Below are 18,195 nucleotides of genomic sequence, written 5' to 3' on the forward strand. Positions count from 1 at the left end.
AATTACTCAGTGTGAACACACCCTTAAAAGGAATGGAGGGAAAAAAACTCAAAAATGCAAAAATGGAAATTGACTGTGTCCCGAAGACCAAAATGAGCCATGTCCTTAAGAGCAGAAGTAATGGGGAGCATAACATAAGAAATCTGACCGTGTAAATGGCAGCTGTGTTGACTACGATTATATATGTATTCAGGACCTCCCAAATGCAGATAAAGTCTGTGTTGAAAGATTTCCGTAATAATGACCTTGTGAATTTGCCTGATCCACTAACATCCAGTATCACTACCTCAGAGTACACAAGGGATTCCATGTCATCACAAATGTGAGGATAAAACGAGAAGGAGGGGCGCTCTCTCGTGTAGAAAAAAAAAAGCAGATGGACGACAAAACATCCACTGCACCTGGAGTGATGTGATGACCTGCTGGGGTGGTCAGCAAAGACAGCACTTCACTTGGGTTGGGTGCGGGGTGGGGAGTGGTAAAGGCAGTTGTGCAGCTCAAAGTCTCCTATCCGTATCCGCAAGGGTACGGAAACAATGGAGGCAGGAAGAAAAGTGAACACAAAAATGGGGGTTGGAACGAGCGCTACTGCTGATAAGGAAAGAAATCAGGAGGCCACAGTAGCACAGGACAGTTTATTGAAGTTCAAGTCAAAGGACTATGCGTTTCGGCACTATCAAGTGCCTTCCTTAGGTCCACAAAACAATTAAAGCATAGTGTCCTGTAGCTAGCACTACACAGGCTACAGGATGCTATGCTTTGTGGACCTGAGGAAGGCTGCCGGGGAAAATAGCGGGGGGGGGGGGGGGGGGTTGGGGGAGAAATACAGCTTACGCCATCTTTTTCTCCTGCTACTCCCACTGAAAAACAGGAGCCCCCCCCATTGTCTATAAGGGGGGATTAGAATCTAGGATAAGAAAAACAGCTAATTTCTATATAAAACAGCACCACACATGTCCTCAGGTTGTGTGTGGTAGTACAACTCATTGCAGTGACTGGAGCCAAGTAGTAATGCCACAAACAATCTGAACACTGGTGTAGTGCTGTTTTTTGTTATGAGAAATGAGCTGTTTTTCTATTCCTGGTTAACCCCTTTATGGTCTATTCACACGTACAGTATTCTGCACAGATTTCATTGTAAACTGAATGACTGAACACAGCTTCACATCAACTCTGCGCAGAATACTGTACATGTGAATAGACCCTAAATGTTCTCATTGACAGTAGAACTGATGCTTGGGTGAGGTGAATTCGGAGGATTTCTTGTCAAGTGGTCCGACCACATTGCCATCCTTAACCACCCAGAAATGGCCGCTTATACAGAACTAGTGAGCAGGTTTGGCGCCTCACAGCTAAAAAAAAAAAAAACGCTATATATATTCTTTTTTCTCTCGTCAAGTGACGCCATTTCAGTCGTCTACAGCTTATTGTCCCCTCTCCAGGCAGACCACTCCAGACCGCCCCACACTCTGCTCTTGTTCTGCAACAAATACTTCCACCCGCTAAAGCAAACAAGATCGTAATCCCGCCGTGCGGAGCACGCATGCGCAGGCCTCATTCGTGTCGCTTTGCAATTACTGATGACGCGAAATCCGCCTCGCGCAGGCGCAGTGCTGGTTGCCGAGTCCCCGAGAGGTGTCGTTGGGCACCGGCTGGAAAAGAGCGCTCTTTACAATCTACCGGCCAGCTGCTGAGGCGGCGGTTATGGCTGTGTCAGCATAACAGTCGTGCACGGTACTATAGGCAGATCCCAGGGAGCGGGGCAGATGTAGTTTCCGATATATGGGACGCAGCCGCTTGCAGACAACTTGCTCACTTCCTGGAGGTAATGCAGACTGGAGCTGGAAGCGCACAGTTTTAAATCTGGTGGCTGTTGTCGTAAAATGTAACGTCACCCTATGCGGTCTTTCTTTACTGTAGTCTGATGACTTGCTGTGCTGCACACATTCCACATTGTTTATGTCTTGTGTTGCAGGCCATGGAGATTGCCTAGAGTCTACCCCAGTCCCCTTATGTAAGGATATGCATCCTTCTTTTTACTGACTATTTGGAATTTGTCATTAAATCTTAAAAATGAGTGTGGTATCTGCAGAGGTGAACAGCACGCTACCGGATGAGATCATGGAAACCGGCATGTCCATAGCGGATGATGACAGCATTGAAGCCATTACGGTCTCCTCTCCCATGGCGGAAGAGGTGCCCATGGAAACCGAACTGGAAGAAATAGTGGAAGTAAGCAGCAGCGGAGAATGCATTACTACGTCTCAGGTTAAGGAAGGTGGCACAACCCCAAGTAACCATAGTAGTCACCTGGCGGCGGTAGTAAATGTAGCTTCAAAGCCAAGTCCTGCACCTTCGGCTACAGCCATGAAGACCGTCCTGCAAAGTGGCATCCACAAGTTGGGGACACCTCTGTCCGGACAGATGGTTCTCAATAAGTCATCTGAGCTAGCGGCCGGCAGTCGGATAAAACAAGAGAAGGTGTATGTGACAACTCTGGGAAAAGGAAGCAATCCCATTGTCTTTATTCCACAGAACACAATGGCAAGCACACAAAAAGCTGTGCAAAACCAGCACTTGGATACAAAAGGGACACCACAGCAGATCAAGCTGGTCACTTTAGGAGGTCAAGGTGGGGTGTCTTCTTTGACGTCAGCTCAACTCTTCAACACCAAGTCTTCCCTTCAGGGCCAGCAAATACAGAATGTCCAGGTAACAGAAGCAGAATGTCACCCTCATCATGTCATTCTTGCTCATTCATAAGGTCTTCTGTTTCTTCAGTCACATGCCACATTCCTAGAAAGTGTTTAAATGTTGTGTGTATTCTAAGAGGTTGTTTCATGAACGCTCCCATTTTCCTTAGGAGTTATAGACATCAACCCAGAGGTAGGGCCCCACTCTGTGAGCCACCCTGTCATCTGAATTGCTACCATTTAATATAAATTATCTGACCAAAAGCTTTCCTTGTGGAAAACATAGATGTTTGCCAGGGGTGTTGGACTCCTAGGTGGCCTGTCATCTCCTAGGGTAGGCCATCAGTGTTTACATCAGTTTCTGGCAGGTACCTGCAAACCCATACATTTTGTAGCGGCACTGCAAGGTATTGCTGTTTTGTTCCATTGGAGTGAGCAGGACAACATGAGATACCTTGCTGCACCATCACGAAGTATGGCGTGTATACCAGTGTAAACATTGAAGAGGCTGCGTTAATGTGCAATACCACCAGTTGAAATAGTACACCTGCCATTGAGCAGATGCAATAGCACCCACTGGATTATCTTACAAAGAGCTTACTAGAGATAAAAATGTTCATGGTAAAAATAAACTATAAATTATAATCACCTTCTCTGGTAGGGATGAACCGAAAGAGAAATTTTGGTCCGAAACCGAAAATTTAGGCTGTGCTTAACCGAAAATGTGTTGCCCAGCTCCCTTTTTTTAAATATAGTTTTTGTTACATTTTATTAAGTTTTTTTGGGGGGGATGTGATGTGACCAAAATCAGCAATTTTGCATTTACGTCATTCACAGTGCAGGATCAGAAACATAATTTAATAGTTGGGACAATTATGCACGTGGCAATTCCAAATATGTTTTATTTTTTTTATATGGGAAAAGGATGGTGATTTAAACTTTTACTATGGAATTCCATTTTTTTTTTTATTGGACTTTAACCAGTTAAGGACCAAGGACGTTCTGGAACGTCCCCGCACCCTGGGCTTTAAGGACGTTCCAGAACGTCCTGGTGTTTCTCCGGTCTCTGCCGCGCGCCGGGCAGAGATTGTAAGGGCATTCCTGCTGAAATCCTTCAGCAGGCATGCCGTGCAAATGCTGAGGGGGGTCCCGGGACACCCCCCCCCCCCCATGTCGGCGATCGCAGAAAATCGCACGTCAATTCAGACATGCGATTTTCTCCTATTCCGGGCTGATCGGGTCTCCTATTCCGGGCCGATCACCCGGAAAATTGTGATGATCTAACTTGTCATTGACAGCCCAGATCATCCTGAAGGGTAGGAGTGAAGTCGCAATGCTGCGATATCCTCCTATCCTCTGCCATTGGTCAGAATTGATTATGACCAATGGCAGAGCAGGACAGTGGGTTGCCATGGCAACCCAACAACCCCCCCCCCCCCCACCCCCCCGTTCTGGCCACCCCTGGATGTCGAGGGGATCGTGGGAAGAAGAGGGAGGTCGGTACCTGCAGAAGAAGATGCCTGGAGACCCCGATCGTTGCTGTAGACTGCTGGATCCTGGGTCAGGTAGAGAAACTACTGTGGGGGAGGGGGGAATTGAAAGTGAAAGTAAAGTGATCTTTACTGTGGCAACAACTAGGAAGGCCAAACTGCAACTCCCAGCATGCCCAGACAGCAAAGGGCTGTCTGGGCATGCAGGGAGTTGTAGTTTTGCAACATCTGGAGGGTCACCGTTAGGAGACCACTGTTACAGTGGTGCCCAAACGGTAGCACTCCAGATGTTGCCAAACTACAACTCTCAGCATGCTTAGACTGCCTAGGCATGCTGGGAGTTGTAGTTCTGTAACATCTGTCCCTTCAGATTTAGCAATTTTCATGAAATTTTTGAAAATTGCTGCTTTACTTTGAAGCCCTCTAATTTTTTCAAAAGCAAAAATATGTCCATTTTATGATGCCAACATAAAGTGGACATATTGTATTTGTGAATAAAAATTAAATTTATTGTGAATATCCATTTTCCTTACAAGCAGAGAGCTTCAAAGTAAAAAAAAAAATGCAAAATTTTCATGAAATTTTGGGATTTTTCACCAAAAAAGGATGCAAGTAACGCCGAAAATTTACCACCAAAATAAAGTAGAATATGTCACGAAAAAACAATCTCGGAATCAGAATAACTAAAAGCATCCCAGAGTTATTAATGTTTAAAATGACAGTGGTCAGATGTTCAAAAAACGCTCTGGTCCTAAGGTGTAAAATGGCCTGGTCCTTAAGGGGTTAAAGGAGTATTCCAGGAAAATACTTTTTTAAATATATCAACTGGCTCCAGAAAGTTAAACACATTTGTAAATTACTTCTATTAAAAAATCTTAATCCTTTCAGTACTTATGAGCTTCTTAAGTTAAGGTTGTTCTTTTCTGTCTAAGTCCTCTCCCCCATAGCAAACCTCTTCTAAACTGGGCAAATCCCCATAGCAAATCCCCATAGCAAACCTCTTCTAAACTGGGCGTTTCCTGAGACAGGTGTCATCAGAGAACACTTAGACAGAAAAGAACAACCTTAACTTCAGAAGCTCATAAGTACTGAAAGGATTAAAGATTTTTTAATATAAGTAATTTACAAATCTGTTTAACTTTCTGGAGCCAGTTGATATATATAAAAGTTTTTTCCTGGAATACCCCTTAAGGACCAAGGACGTACAGGTACGTCCTTGGTCCTGCTCCCGTGATATAATGCGGGGTTACACGGTAACCCCGCATCATATCACGGCGGGCCCGGCGTCATAGTGAAGCCGGGACCCGCCGCTAATAGCGCGCAGCGCCGCGCACTATTAACCCTTTAGCCGCGCGCTCAGAGCTGAGCCGCGCGGCTAAAAGTGAAAGTAAAAGCTGACGGTTAACTCAGTGGGCTGTTCGGGATAGCCGCGGCGAACAGCTTACAGGACAGCGGGAGGGTCCCTACCTGCCTCCTCGCTGTCCGATCGCCGAATGACTGCTCAGTGCCTGAGATCCAGGCATGAGCAGTCAAGCGGCAGAATCATCGATCACTGGTCTCCTATGAGAAACCAGTGATCAATGATAAAGATCAGTGTGTGCAGTGTTATAGGTCCCTATGGGAGCTATAACACTGCAAAAAAAAAAGTGAAAAAAAAAAGTGAATGAATATCATTTAACCCCTCCCCTATTAAAAGTTTGAATCACCCCCCTTTTCCCATAAAAAAAAAAACAGTGTAAATAAAAATAAACATATATGGTATCACCGCGTGCGGAAATGTCCGAGTTATAAAAATATATCGTTAATTAAACCGCTCGGTCAATGGCGTGCGCGCAAAAAAATTCCAAAGTACAAAATAGTGCATTTTTGGTCACTTTTTATATCATTTAAAAATGAATAAAAAGCGATCAATAAGTCCTATCTATGCAAAAATGGTACCGTTAAAAACTTCAGATCACGGCGCAAAAAATTAGCCCTCATACCGCCCCATACACGGAAAAATAAAAAAGTTATAGGGGTCAGAAGATGACCATTTTAAACGTATTAATTTTCCTGCATGTAGTTATGATTTTTTCCAGAAGTACGACAAAATCAAACCTATATAAGTAGGGTATCATTTTAATCGTATGGACCTACAGAATAAAGATAAGGTGTCATTTTTATCAAAAAATGTACTACGTGGAAACAGAAGCCCCCAAAAGTTACAAAACAGCGTTTTTTTTTTTCAATTTTGTCACACAATGATTTTTTTTTTCCGTTTCACCGTAGATTTTTGGGCAAAATGACTGACGTCATTACAAAGTAGAATTGGTGGCACAAAAAATAAGCAATCATATGGATTTTTAGGTGCAAAATTGAAAGAGTTATGATTTTTTAAAGGCAAGGAGCAAAAAACGAAAATGCAAAAACCGAAAACCCCCCGGTCCTTAAGGGGTTAAATAGGAATCATTAGATTCCTCATACAGATCAATGGAGTTCCATGTGCTCATTTGGTTCAGCCAATTGAATATTCATGGATGCTGGTCATGTCAGTGCTCAGTAGGCACAGGCACTCACGTGACCATTGCTCATTAATATTAAAATCCAGCCGGCAGGCTCACCTTCAGCGTGCAATTCACCGAAGTCAGAAGATGATGGTCCATAGGACTTCAGTTGTTGCAGAACTACAACTCCCAGCATGCCCAGACAGCCAAAGGCTTTGTAACAGCTGGAGACACACAGGTGCACTCCTGTGCTTGCAGACTCTGATCAATGTAGGAGCCTATAGTACAGCACTGATCAGTGTTATTGGCGCTCCAAATATTATTGGAGCGTCGATCGGACAGGACGGACGAAGGTAGGAAACCGCCGCCCATCCTCTCAGCTGATCGGGACGCCGCGGATTCGGCTGCGGGTGTCCCGATCAGCTCCACTGAGTTACCGAAGATTGTTTTCGCCATTTTAAATGCCACGATCTACTTTGATAGCGGTGTCTAAAGGGTTAATGTCAGGCATCCCCGGATCGGTGATTTTCCGGCATTACCAAGTATGAAGCGAGCTCAGCTCCATTGAACCATAGGAGGGGTAGACACAGCACACATTATCCCACTGATACTTGGCACCAACTGTGCATTTTCTGCCGGACTTTCCTATATAAGTTCCAAGCCATGCACCCTGAACTTATCGGCGGGAAAATCCCTTAGCCGAAAAGGCTGAAAGGGCCATTTTCGGACGATAATTTTTGGCGCCCAAAATTTCGGTGCATCCCTATTTGCAGTTGAAGTCAATTTGAAAACTGTGCTGACTTGTATGTCACATAAGCCACATTTTGTCTGCAATATGAGAAAGTCTAATGGTTTTCCCATCTCAAAGTGTATCACTAGGATATCACCTGTGAACCCTATTGATTGTGGGGGGGGGGGGAAAGTGATGTGTCCACGTCTGAGTTTTTGAGGTGTAAAGGGGTCTCCGCGCTACACAGGACTATCTTAGTGTTATGCCATTACTTTCAGTTGGGAGTACCCCTTTAGGGACCTTTCTCTTGGATAACCAAGCGGGTTGTCTGGGATTTTGAAAAACTGTTAACTGAAACAGACATATATAAAATTGGCTCTAGATTGGGGGATTTATAGCATTTTCTCATGATTTCTTTTATGTTTATACCATCTGTAGCTTGTAGCACAATAAAAAAAAAAAAAAAAAGCTTTTGCAGGGTAATTAAGAAATAGGCCATTTTCATGTTGCTGTATCTTAAGCAACAGATTTTTATTTTTCCATTGATACAGCTTTATGACGGCCTGTGTGTTTTTGTATAATGAGTTGTAGTTTTTATAGGTACTTATTTGTGGGTACATATATTTTATTGACTGACTAATAACATTTTGCCATAAGGCAGGGGTCTCAAACTCAAATTATCTGGGGGCCACTGAAGGTAGCAGGGGGGCGAGGCTGGGCTGCATGCGCCCCTCACATATAATTCCCCCATCAGGCGCCCCTCACATATAATGCCCCCATCATGCACCCCTCATCATCCACCAGCAACACCCCCCACCAGCAACACCCCCCACCAGCAGTAGTGCCCCTCTGTGGTAATAACATGAGCTGACGGATGATGGGGGGTGCTATTTCTGGGGGGGGGGGGGAGCATTAGGAAGGTAGCGGTTTCCCCACATTAGGAAGGTAGCGGTTTCCCCACATTAGGAAGGTAGCGGTTTCCCCACATTAGGAAGGTAGCATGTTCCCCACATTAGGAAGGTAGCATGTTCCCCACTTTAGGAAGCAGTGTGTTCCGCACATTAGGTGGCATTGTGTTCCCCACATTAGGTGGCATTGTACAGAACTACTCCATATGTGGGCGTAAAATGCTCTTCGGACGCACAACAAAACTCAGGAGTGAGAGCGTACTATGTACATTTAAGGCCTAAATTGGTCATTTGCACAGGGGTGGCTGATATTACAGTGGTTCTGACATAAACGCAAAAAAATAAATACCCACGTGTGACCCCATTTTGGAAACTACACCCCTCACGGAATGTGACAAGGGGTATAGTGAGCCTTAACACCCCACAGATATTTGACGAATTTTCAGTTGGATGGGAAAACAAATACATTTTTTTTTACTAAAATGCTGGTGTTACCCTAAATTTTTCATTTTCACAAGGGAAAATAGGAAAAAAAAGCCCCCCAAAATGTGTAACCCCATTTCTTCTGAGTAAGAACATACCCCATATGTGGATGTAAAGTGCTCTGGGGGCGAATTACAATGCTCAGAAGAGAAGCAGCGCCATTGGTTTTAGAGAGAAAATTTATCCGGAATCGAAGGCCACGTGTGTTTACAAAGCCCCCATGGTGCCAGAACAATGGACCCCCCCACATGTGACACAGTTTCAGAAACTAAACCCCTCACATAATGTAATAAGGGGTACAGTGAGCATTTACACCCCACAAGTGTCTGACAGATTTTTGGAAAAGTGGTCTGTGAACCTGAAAAATATAGTTTTTCATTTGCACAGCCCACTGTTCCAAATATCTGTCAAACGCCAGTGAAGTGTAAATACTCACTGCACCCCTTATTAAATTCTGTGAGGGGTGTAGTTTCCAAAATGGGGTCACATGTGGTAGTGGGGGTCCACTGTTCTGGAACCACGGGGGGCTTTGTAAATGCTCATGGACCCCGACTTCCATTCCAAACAAATTCTCTCTACAAAAGCCCAATGGCACTCCTTCTCTTCTGAGCATTGTAGTGCAGCAGCAGAGCACTTGACGTCCACACATGGGGCAGGGATGTGGAAATGATATCACCCGATGCCCGGGACATGCAGTTAAATTCTTCAGGCATTTAGCCCTGCTTCAGGCAAGCAGGGATCGACCGATATCGTTTTTTTAGGGCCGATACCAATAATTGGTGGAGGTTAGGGCCGATAGCCGATAACTTATACCGCTATTCCAGTATAAGTTATCTGCTATTTATCCCCCCGCGACACCGCTGCAGATCATTGATTTAAAGCGGGCGCTTTAAATCAATGCACTGCAGTGGCTTTTGCGATGCCATAGGCCGCCGCCGCCGCCACCCGCTTCTCTCTCCTGAGTCCTATCACCGGCGCCCCCCCACCGCCGCACTGCTCCCCCTCACCGCCGCTCCGCGCCACCTACCGCCCCGCCGCGTCGCATCACCCACCGCACCGCCCCGGCCCCATTGCCTCCCCAATCCTCTGTTTATAATTACCTGTTCCCGGGGTCCACTCTACATCTGGCTCCGGTGGCGTCCTCCTGAGCTGTCACTGTGCGCACTGACGGTGACGGCACGTCGCGCAATTCACGTCACTCGTCATTGCGCACAGCGTAACGCAGGACACAGCAGGAGCCAGAAGTAGCGTGGGCCCCGGGAACAGGTATTTATAAAACCGGGGATGGGGGAAGCAATGGGGCCGGTGTGGCGGGTCAGGGGAAGGGGGGGACGGGGCATTATCGGCAAGGTAATTGCTGATAGCGATAATGCCCAAAATCGTGATTATTGGCCAAACCGATAATCGGTCGATCCCTACTAAATGCCTAAAGAATTAGCATATAACGGGGCAATCAGTTTTGCAGCCTATAGCAAGCCGTGCAGGACGACAGCGTCCCGGCGTAGGCACGTGGCGCATGGGGCATCAGGGGGGGAATATAATGGCGCAGGGGGCATCAGGGGGGGAATATAATGGCGCAGGGGGCTCGGGAATATAATGGCGCAGGGGGCATCAGGGGGGAGAATATAATGGCGTGGGGGTGAATATAATGGCGCAGGGGGCATCAGGGGGGAATATAATGGCGCAGGGGGCATCAGGGGGGGAATATAATGGCGCAGGGGGCATCAGGGGGGAATATAATGGCGCAGGGGGCATCAGGGGGGGAATATAATGGCGCAGGGGGCATCAGAGGGGAGGAATATAATGGCACAGGGGCATCAGAGGGGAGGAATATAATGACGCAGGGGCATCAGAGGGGGGGAATATAATGACGCAGGGGCATCAGAGGGGGGGGGGAATATAATGGCGCAGGGGCATCAGAGGGGGGGTATATAATGGCACAGGGGGCATCAGGGGGGAATATAATGACGCAGGGGCATCAGAGGGGGGGAATATAATGACGCAGGGGCATTAGAGGGGGGGAATATAATGACGCAGGGGCATCAGAGGGGGGGGGGGAATAAAATGACGCAGGGGGCATCAGAGGGGGGAATATAATGGCGCAGGGGGCATCAGAGGGGGGGAATATAATGACGCAGGGGGCATCAGAGGGGGGGAATATAATGACGCAGGGGGCATCAGAGGGGGGGGAATATAATGACGCAGGGGGCATCAGAGGGGGGGGAATATAATGACGCAGGGGGCATCAGAGGGGGGGGTGAATATAATGACGCAGAGGGCATCAGAGGGGGGGAATATAATGACGCAGGGGGCATCAGGGGGGGGAATATAATGACGCAGGGGGCATCAGAGGGGGGGAATATAATGATGCAGGGGGCATCAGAGGGGGGGGAATATAATGACGCAGGGGGGCATCAGAGGGGGGGGGAATATAATGACGCAGGGGGGCATCAGGGGGGGGGAATATAATGACGCAGGGAGCATCAGAGGGGGGGGAATATAATGACGCAGGGAGCATCGGGGGGGGGGGGGCCCTACTTGATACCTACCTGATAAAGGGACATACCTACCTGAAGGGGGACTACCTACTTAAAGGAATACTGTAGTGCAGAATAACTTGTCCCCATAAGTGATAGTTCGCGAGGGTCTGACTGCTGGAACACCTCCCCCCCCCCCCCCCCCCCATCTCTTGTATGAGACCCCAGCAGACGGCATGAAGGGAATGTTCCGTCCCTGCATGACAAGGCTGCTGAAATGCCCCCTCAATGTATCTATGGGATGCATGGGGGGGCGTGTCGGTCGGTGCATCATGCAGACAAGCCCCCATTTCTGCCGGGGCCCCTTATAAAAGATCGGGAGGAGGGGTTTCACAGCAGTCAGGATAAGTTATTTTGCACTTCAGTATTCCATTAATGGGGCGGACTTACTTATCAGGGACCCTATACACCTAATGGGGTGACATACTGGTCTGCCTATCAAGTTTTTATTGTTAAAAGACCTTATTTACGTACTATGTGGGTTAAAATTATTTTGTACCAGGACAGGTGGATTTTTATGAGGGACAAGTAGATTCTGCTCCGTTTTAGTCCCTTGGACAAATAGTTAAAAAAAAAAAAATTCCACACCTGTGGGGTATTTCCATACTCAGATGAAATGGAATTACTAATTTTGGGGGGCATTTTCTCATATTACCCCGTATAAAAATGTAACATTTGGAGAAAAACCAGCATTTTTTTTACATTTCATTTATGCATCCAACTTTAACAAAAACTTTAACAAAAACACCTGTTGGGTGTTAAGACTCACTATACCCCTTGTTACATTCCTCGAGGGGTTTAGTTTTCAAAATAGTTGCCATGTGTTTTTTTATTTTTTATTTATTTATTTATTTATTTATTTATTTATTTTTCCTGTTCTGGCACCAAAGGGGCTTCCTAAATGCGACATGCCCACCAAAAACCATTTCAGCAAAATTTGCTTTGCAAGAGCCAAATGTAACTCCTTCTCTTCTGAGCATTGTAGTGCGCCCGCAGTGCATTTGACGTCCACACATGGGGTATTTCCATACTCAGAAGAAACGGGGTTACAAATTTTGGGGGGCATTATCTCCTATTACCTCTTGTAAAAATGAGAAATTTGTGGAAAAAACAGCATTTTAGTGAAAAAAAAAAAATTTAATTTACACATCCAACTTTAACAAAAAGTCGTCAAACACCTGTGGGGTGTTAAGGCTCACTGTACCCCTTGTTACGTTCCTTGAGGGGTGTAGTTTTCAAAATAGTGTGCCATGTGTTTTTGTTTGCTGATCTGGCACCATGGGGGCTTCCTAAATGCAACATGCCCCCCAAAAACCATTTCAGCAAAATTCACTGTCCAAAATCCCATTGTCGCTCCTTCCTTTCTGAGCCCTCTAGTGCACCCACAGAACACTGTACATCCATGTATGAGGTATTTCCTTACTCGAGAGAAATGGGGTTATACATTTTGGGGGGATTTCTTTCCTTTTACCCCTTGTAAAAATTCAAATAATGGCTCTGCAAGAACATGTGAGTGTAAAAAAAAAAAAAAAAAGAAGATTTTGAATTTTCACTTTGAGGGGTGCAGTTTTTATAATGGGGTAATTTATGGGCTCAAATCCACTTGAAAACTGAACTGGTCCCTAAAAAAAATACCAATTTAGAAATTTTCGTGAAAAATTGGAAAATTGCTGCTGAACTTTGAAGCCCTCTAATGTCTTCCAAAAGTAAAAATATGTCAACTTTATGATACCAACATAAAGTAGGCATATTGTATATGTGAATCAATATATAATTTATTTGGAATATCCATTTTCCTTACAAGCAGAGAGCTTCAAAGTTAGAAAAATGCAACATTTTCATGAAATTTGGGGATTTTTCACCAAGAAAGGATGCAAGTAACGACGAAAATTTACCACTATGTTAAAGTAGAATATGTCATGAAAAAACTATCTCGGAATCAATATAATTGGTAAAAGCATCTGAGTTATTAATGCATAAAGTGACAGTGGTCAGATGTGCAAAAAATGCTCAGTCCTTAAGGTGAAAAAGTTCTCAGTCCTGAAGGGGTTAATCATAAGGGGTATCCCGGAAACAGAAAATATTTAAATATAGCTATATCTCCAGACATGTAACTTGGTAAATTAGGCCCATATTTATAAATCTGCCTGAAATCAGAACTGTCTGGTTCTGCCCATAGCATCCAAACACAGCTTAACTTTCATATCTTTTCGAGCTCTGGTAAAATGAAAGCTGAGATGTGATTGGTTATTATGGGCAAAACCAGACCGTTTATGTCTCAGAATAATTGATAAATCTGGGCCATCACATATTGTACTGGTTTCAGCATGTTTTTGCTTGGCTCACCCCTGACAGGACATTGTGTAGTCCTTAAAGGGGTATTCCAGGCAAAAACTTTTTTTTATATATCAACTGGCTCCGGAAAGTTAAACAGATTTGTAAATGACTTCTAATAAAAAATCTTAATCCTTCCAATAGTTATTAGCTTCTGATGTTTTCTGTCTAACTGCTCAATGATGATGTCACGTCCCGGGAGCTGAGCATGATGGGAAAATATCCCCATAGGAGATGCACAACTCCTGGGACGTGAGTCATCAGAAAGCAGTTAGACAGAAAACAGCAACTCAACTTCAGAAGCTAATAACTATTGGAAGGATTAAGATTTTTTAATAGAAGTAATTAACAAATCTGTTTAACTTTCCGGAGCCAGTTGATATATAAAAAAAGTTTTTGCCTGGAATACCCCTTTAAATTTTCAATGTGTTATTGTGTTCAGCTCCCCTGCTCCTCTCTCCCGAGATGACATGGCTTGACTAGATCTTGTCTCTGAGCTTTAGCCACACCCCATGAGTGATGATACCACATAATATGACCAGCCCCTACAACTCAAATCACTACCTTCTCCCAGCCTAAACAGCCCTGCCATAGATAAATGAGTATATAAACACTAAATTTTTTTTTTTGTACCGTTCTTTCCTGTGATGAACAATGCCACAGAGGAGCAGACAGGTACATGAATACAGCAGCTGCTGTGTGGATGTATAGGGTATGTTCACATTTAACACGCTAACCACACAAGGTGTACATGTACTCCCCGATTGCTGTTCCGGTGTAATGAGCGTGGAAACAAGCTGAGTAGGCTTCATAGCCGATGAGTAGCGGCTGCTATCAGCAGCCAGACTCGCTGGTAATGCTGGACAATGTCATTGACCCTCTAAATTCAGTAATCAAAGCTGATGTCATCTAAAATGTTAGAAATGCCTGGAGTTTGGGAGTTCTCATTGCCCCCAACCATAAATATATATTTTTTCTGTTTTGCCACTGATGATGTCTATACCTTCTTTACATAGCTTTGTGTCTTATTACTGTAGTCTTCTCCAACAGAATAATTCTTAGCTGTTCTTTACTTGCTTACCTGCCGAATATATTATGTTAGCAAGATGTAGCAAACAGATGGTAGGTAGTATGAGTGCAGGATCAGACTACACAGGATTGGCACAATTTTTTGTATTTGATGTGTCCTAGAGAAAACAACAAAATATATATATATTTTTTTTTTTGTAGAATGACCTCTATATCGGTCTCCAATTAATCTGGATGGGACTGGTCCTTTCTATTGTTATCTATGGTCCATGAGTCCTGCAGTAAAGCATATCACTAAATGCTGTTAAAAACAGCTCAGGCAAGATGCCAGCCTCAATGAAAATGTACAAACATTTTTGAAAAAATGTACATTCAGAATATAGAAACAGATTGGAGAAAAAGAACAGGTTTCAGTATATGCCTTTAATCAGGAAAATAATCTAGGTAACACATTCATTCCTTTTAAGGGTGCATTCACATCACTATTTGCTCCTCCAGTGGCACGGAATACCTAAAGCTCAAACTCGACTTCCAATGTATATGTGCATGAAGCAGCACCCAATTCATTTTGATGACCCAAATGTAGTCAACTAGTGACCAGGTCTTTTTTTTTTTTTTTTTTAAAGCATTTGATGTTTTGATTGAAAATTGTGGTCTGGCACAAATTGTGATGTGAATGCACCTGTAGTTCTCTGTGCTTCTTCATAGCAACCCGTCTGTGTGTGAGGAGAGAAAGATATACAGCATGAGGCAGTTAAAGGGGTATTCCAGGAAAAAAACGTGTTGTGTTTTTTTTTTTGTGTGTTTTTTTTTTATATCAACTGCGTCCGGAAAGTTAAACAGATTTGTAAATTACTTCTATGTAAAAATCGTAATCCTTCCAGTAGTTATCAGCTGCTGAAATTGAGTTGTTCTTTTCTTTCTGACAACAGTGCTCTTAAGATTAAGATTTTTTTAATAGAAGTAATTTACAAATCTGTTACTTTCTGGAGCCAGTTGATATAAAAAAAATGAATACCCATTTAACCCCTTAAGGACGCAGCTCATTTTCACCTTAAAGGGGTACTCCGCCCCTAGACATCTTATCCCCTATCCAAAGGATAGGTGATAAGATGTCAGATCGCCGCGGTCCCGCTGCTGGGGAGCCCCGGCATCCCCGCTGCGGCTCCGCGCTATCATTACAGCACAGAGAGAGTTCGCTCTGTGCGTAATGACGGGCGATACGGGAGACGGAGCAGCGTGACGTCATGGCGCCGCCCCTCGTGACATCACGGCCCGTCCCCTTAATGCAAGTCTATGGTAGGGGGCGTGACGACCGCCACGCCCCCACCCATAGACTTGTGTTGACGGGGGCGGGCCGTGATGTCACGAGGGGCGGGGCCGTGACGTAACGATGCTCCAGCCCCTGTACTGCCCATCATTACGTGCAGAGCGAACTCGCTCTGTGCTGTAATGATAGCGGGGTGCTGCAGCGGGGATCCCGGGGGTCCCCAGCAGCGGTACCGCAGCGATCTGACATCTTATCCCCTATCCTTTGGATAGGGGATAAGATGTCTAGGGGTGGAGTACCCCTTTAAGGAGGCAGCCCTTTTTTGCAGTTCTGACCGCTGTCACTTTATGCATTAATAACTCTGGGATGCTTTTGCCGATTATTCTGATTCTGAGATTGTTTTTTTGTGACATATTCTACTTTATTTTAATGGTAAATTTTTGTCGTTACTTGCATCATTTCTTGGTGAAAAATCCCCAAATTTCATGAAAATGTTGCATTTTTCTAACTTTGAAGCTCTCTGCTTGTAAGGAATATGGATATTCCAAATAAATTTTATATTGATTCACAAATATAATATGTCTTTTTGTTGGCATCATAAAATGGACACATTTTTACTTTTTGAAAAAATTTGAGGGCTTCAAAGTAGAGCAGCAATTTTCTAAATTTTCATGAAAATTGCAAAATCTGAAGGGACAGATGTTACAGAACTGCAACTCCCAGCATGCCTGGGCAGTCTAGGCATGCTGAGAGTTGTAGTTTTACAACATCTGGAGGGCTACCATTTGGGCACCACTGTAATAGATTAAAAATTAGAGGGCTTCAAAGTATAGCTGCAATTTTCTAAATTTTCATGAAAATTGCAAAATCTGAAGGGACAGATGTTGCAAAACTACAACTCCCAGCATGCCCAGAAAGCCTTTGGCTGTCTGGGCATGCTGGGAGTTGCAGATTGGCAACCACTAGAAGGGCAGCAGTAAATATTGCTTTACTGCCACCTTCCTTTCTGTTATGTTTTAGTGCCAAATTCAAGTATACAGTTAAAGAAAACATTTTTTTTTTATATCAACTGGTACCAGAAAGTTAAACATATTTGTATTCTATTTAAAAATCTTAATCCTTCCATTACTAATCAGCTGTTGTAGGCTCCACAGGAAGTTCTTTTCTTTTTAAATTTCCTTTCTGCCAGTGCTCTCTGCTGACACCTCTGTCCATTTAAAGGTGTGTACTCCGGGATAAGGATAGGGGACAAGTTTCAGATCGTGGGGGTTCTGAGATCAAGACATCTCTATGGGAAAGCCAGAGTGCTGCATTCAGCTGTCTCCTTCTCTGCCATAGAAATGTTTTGAGGGGGCGTCGGCTGCTGGGTCATGTGGTGGTCGAAACGTACTATTCCGGCAAAGAGCCAAGGGCCCCATATGGGAGATCGCGGAGGGGGCACCTGCGGTCACACCCCTCCACGATCTGAAACTTATCCCCTATCCCACGGATAAGTGTTCTTACAGCAATATACACTGTTACAGGTGATGGCAGGTGACCTTGTGATTTGATGTGACACAACAATGATTGCAGAGAAGCTAATAGTGTTCATGTTTTATTTGAAATCTTTTTTTTTTTTTCTTCTTTTTCCCTCAGGATTCCAAAAGTAAATAAAAACATGGAATTACCTGCCACCTGTCTTTTCTGGTGCTGGTCCAGCTACTCAGAGCATCCTTTGTTCCGTTCCGTTCTGACTCATCCAATGAGTCGTGACAAAGCAGGAAGCCCTGAACAACAGAACCAGCAATAGAAGTGTTGTGCTTGTTAGAAAGCAACTAATTTTCATCGGCATTCTATTTGTATTCTAATGTTTTTTTTTTCTTTCTTTGTTGTTTAGATTGCTAAAAAAGTTCCTTTATCAACGTCATCAGGTGCTGTCATCACAAAGCTCATCATTGCAAAACCATCAAACAACAAACCCCTCAGCTCTGGACAGACTCAATCAACTTCAGTATATACGGGTAAGATTCCACCAGTTGTCCTAGTGCACATAGGAAATGGGTAGTAAGATTACTTGCCATAATTTGTTTTGCATTCAGATGCATTCAAGTCATTAAAGGGGTACTCCGCTGCTCAGCGTTTGGAACAAACTGTTCCGAACACTGGAGCCGGCGCCGGGAGCTCGTGACGTCATAGCCCCCTCATGACGTCACGCCCGGACCCCTCAATGCAAGTGTGTGGGACGGCTGTCACGCCCCC

General features: G+C 44.5%; 1 protein-coding gene across 1 annotated transcript in view; it reads left to right on the forward strand.

The window, feature by feature from the left end:
- Positions 1-1,613: 1,613 nt before the first annotated feature.
- The window catches only part of LIN54 (lin-54 DREAM MuvB core complex component), a 64,937-nt gene continuing 48,355 nt past the window's right edge, over positions 1,614-18,195 (forward strand). The window contains exons 1-3 of the mRNA XM_056568910.1: positions 1,614-1,825; positions 1,976-2,712; positions 17,834-17,957. Coding sequence (XP_056424885.1) covers positions 2,074-2,712; positions 17,834-17,957 — 763 coding nt within the window. The 5' untranslated portion in view covers positions 1,614-1,825; positions 1,976-2,073. The remainder of the gene's footprint in view (positions 1,826-1,975; positions 2,713-17,833; positions 17,958-18,195) is intronic.

The sequence above is a fragment of the Hyla sarda genome, chromosome 1 (genome assembly GCF_029499605.1).
Source record: "Hyla sarda isolate aHylSar1 chromosome 1, aHylSar1.hap1, whole genome shotgun sequence".
Classification (NCBI taxonomy): domain Eukaryota; kingdom Metazoa; phylum Chordata; class Amphibia; order Anura; family Hylidae; genus Hyla; species Hyla sarda.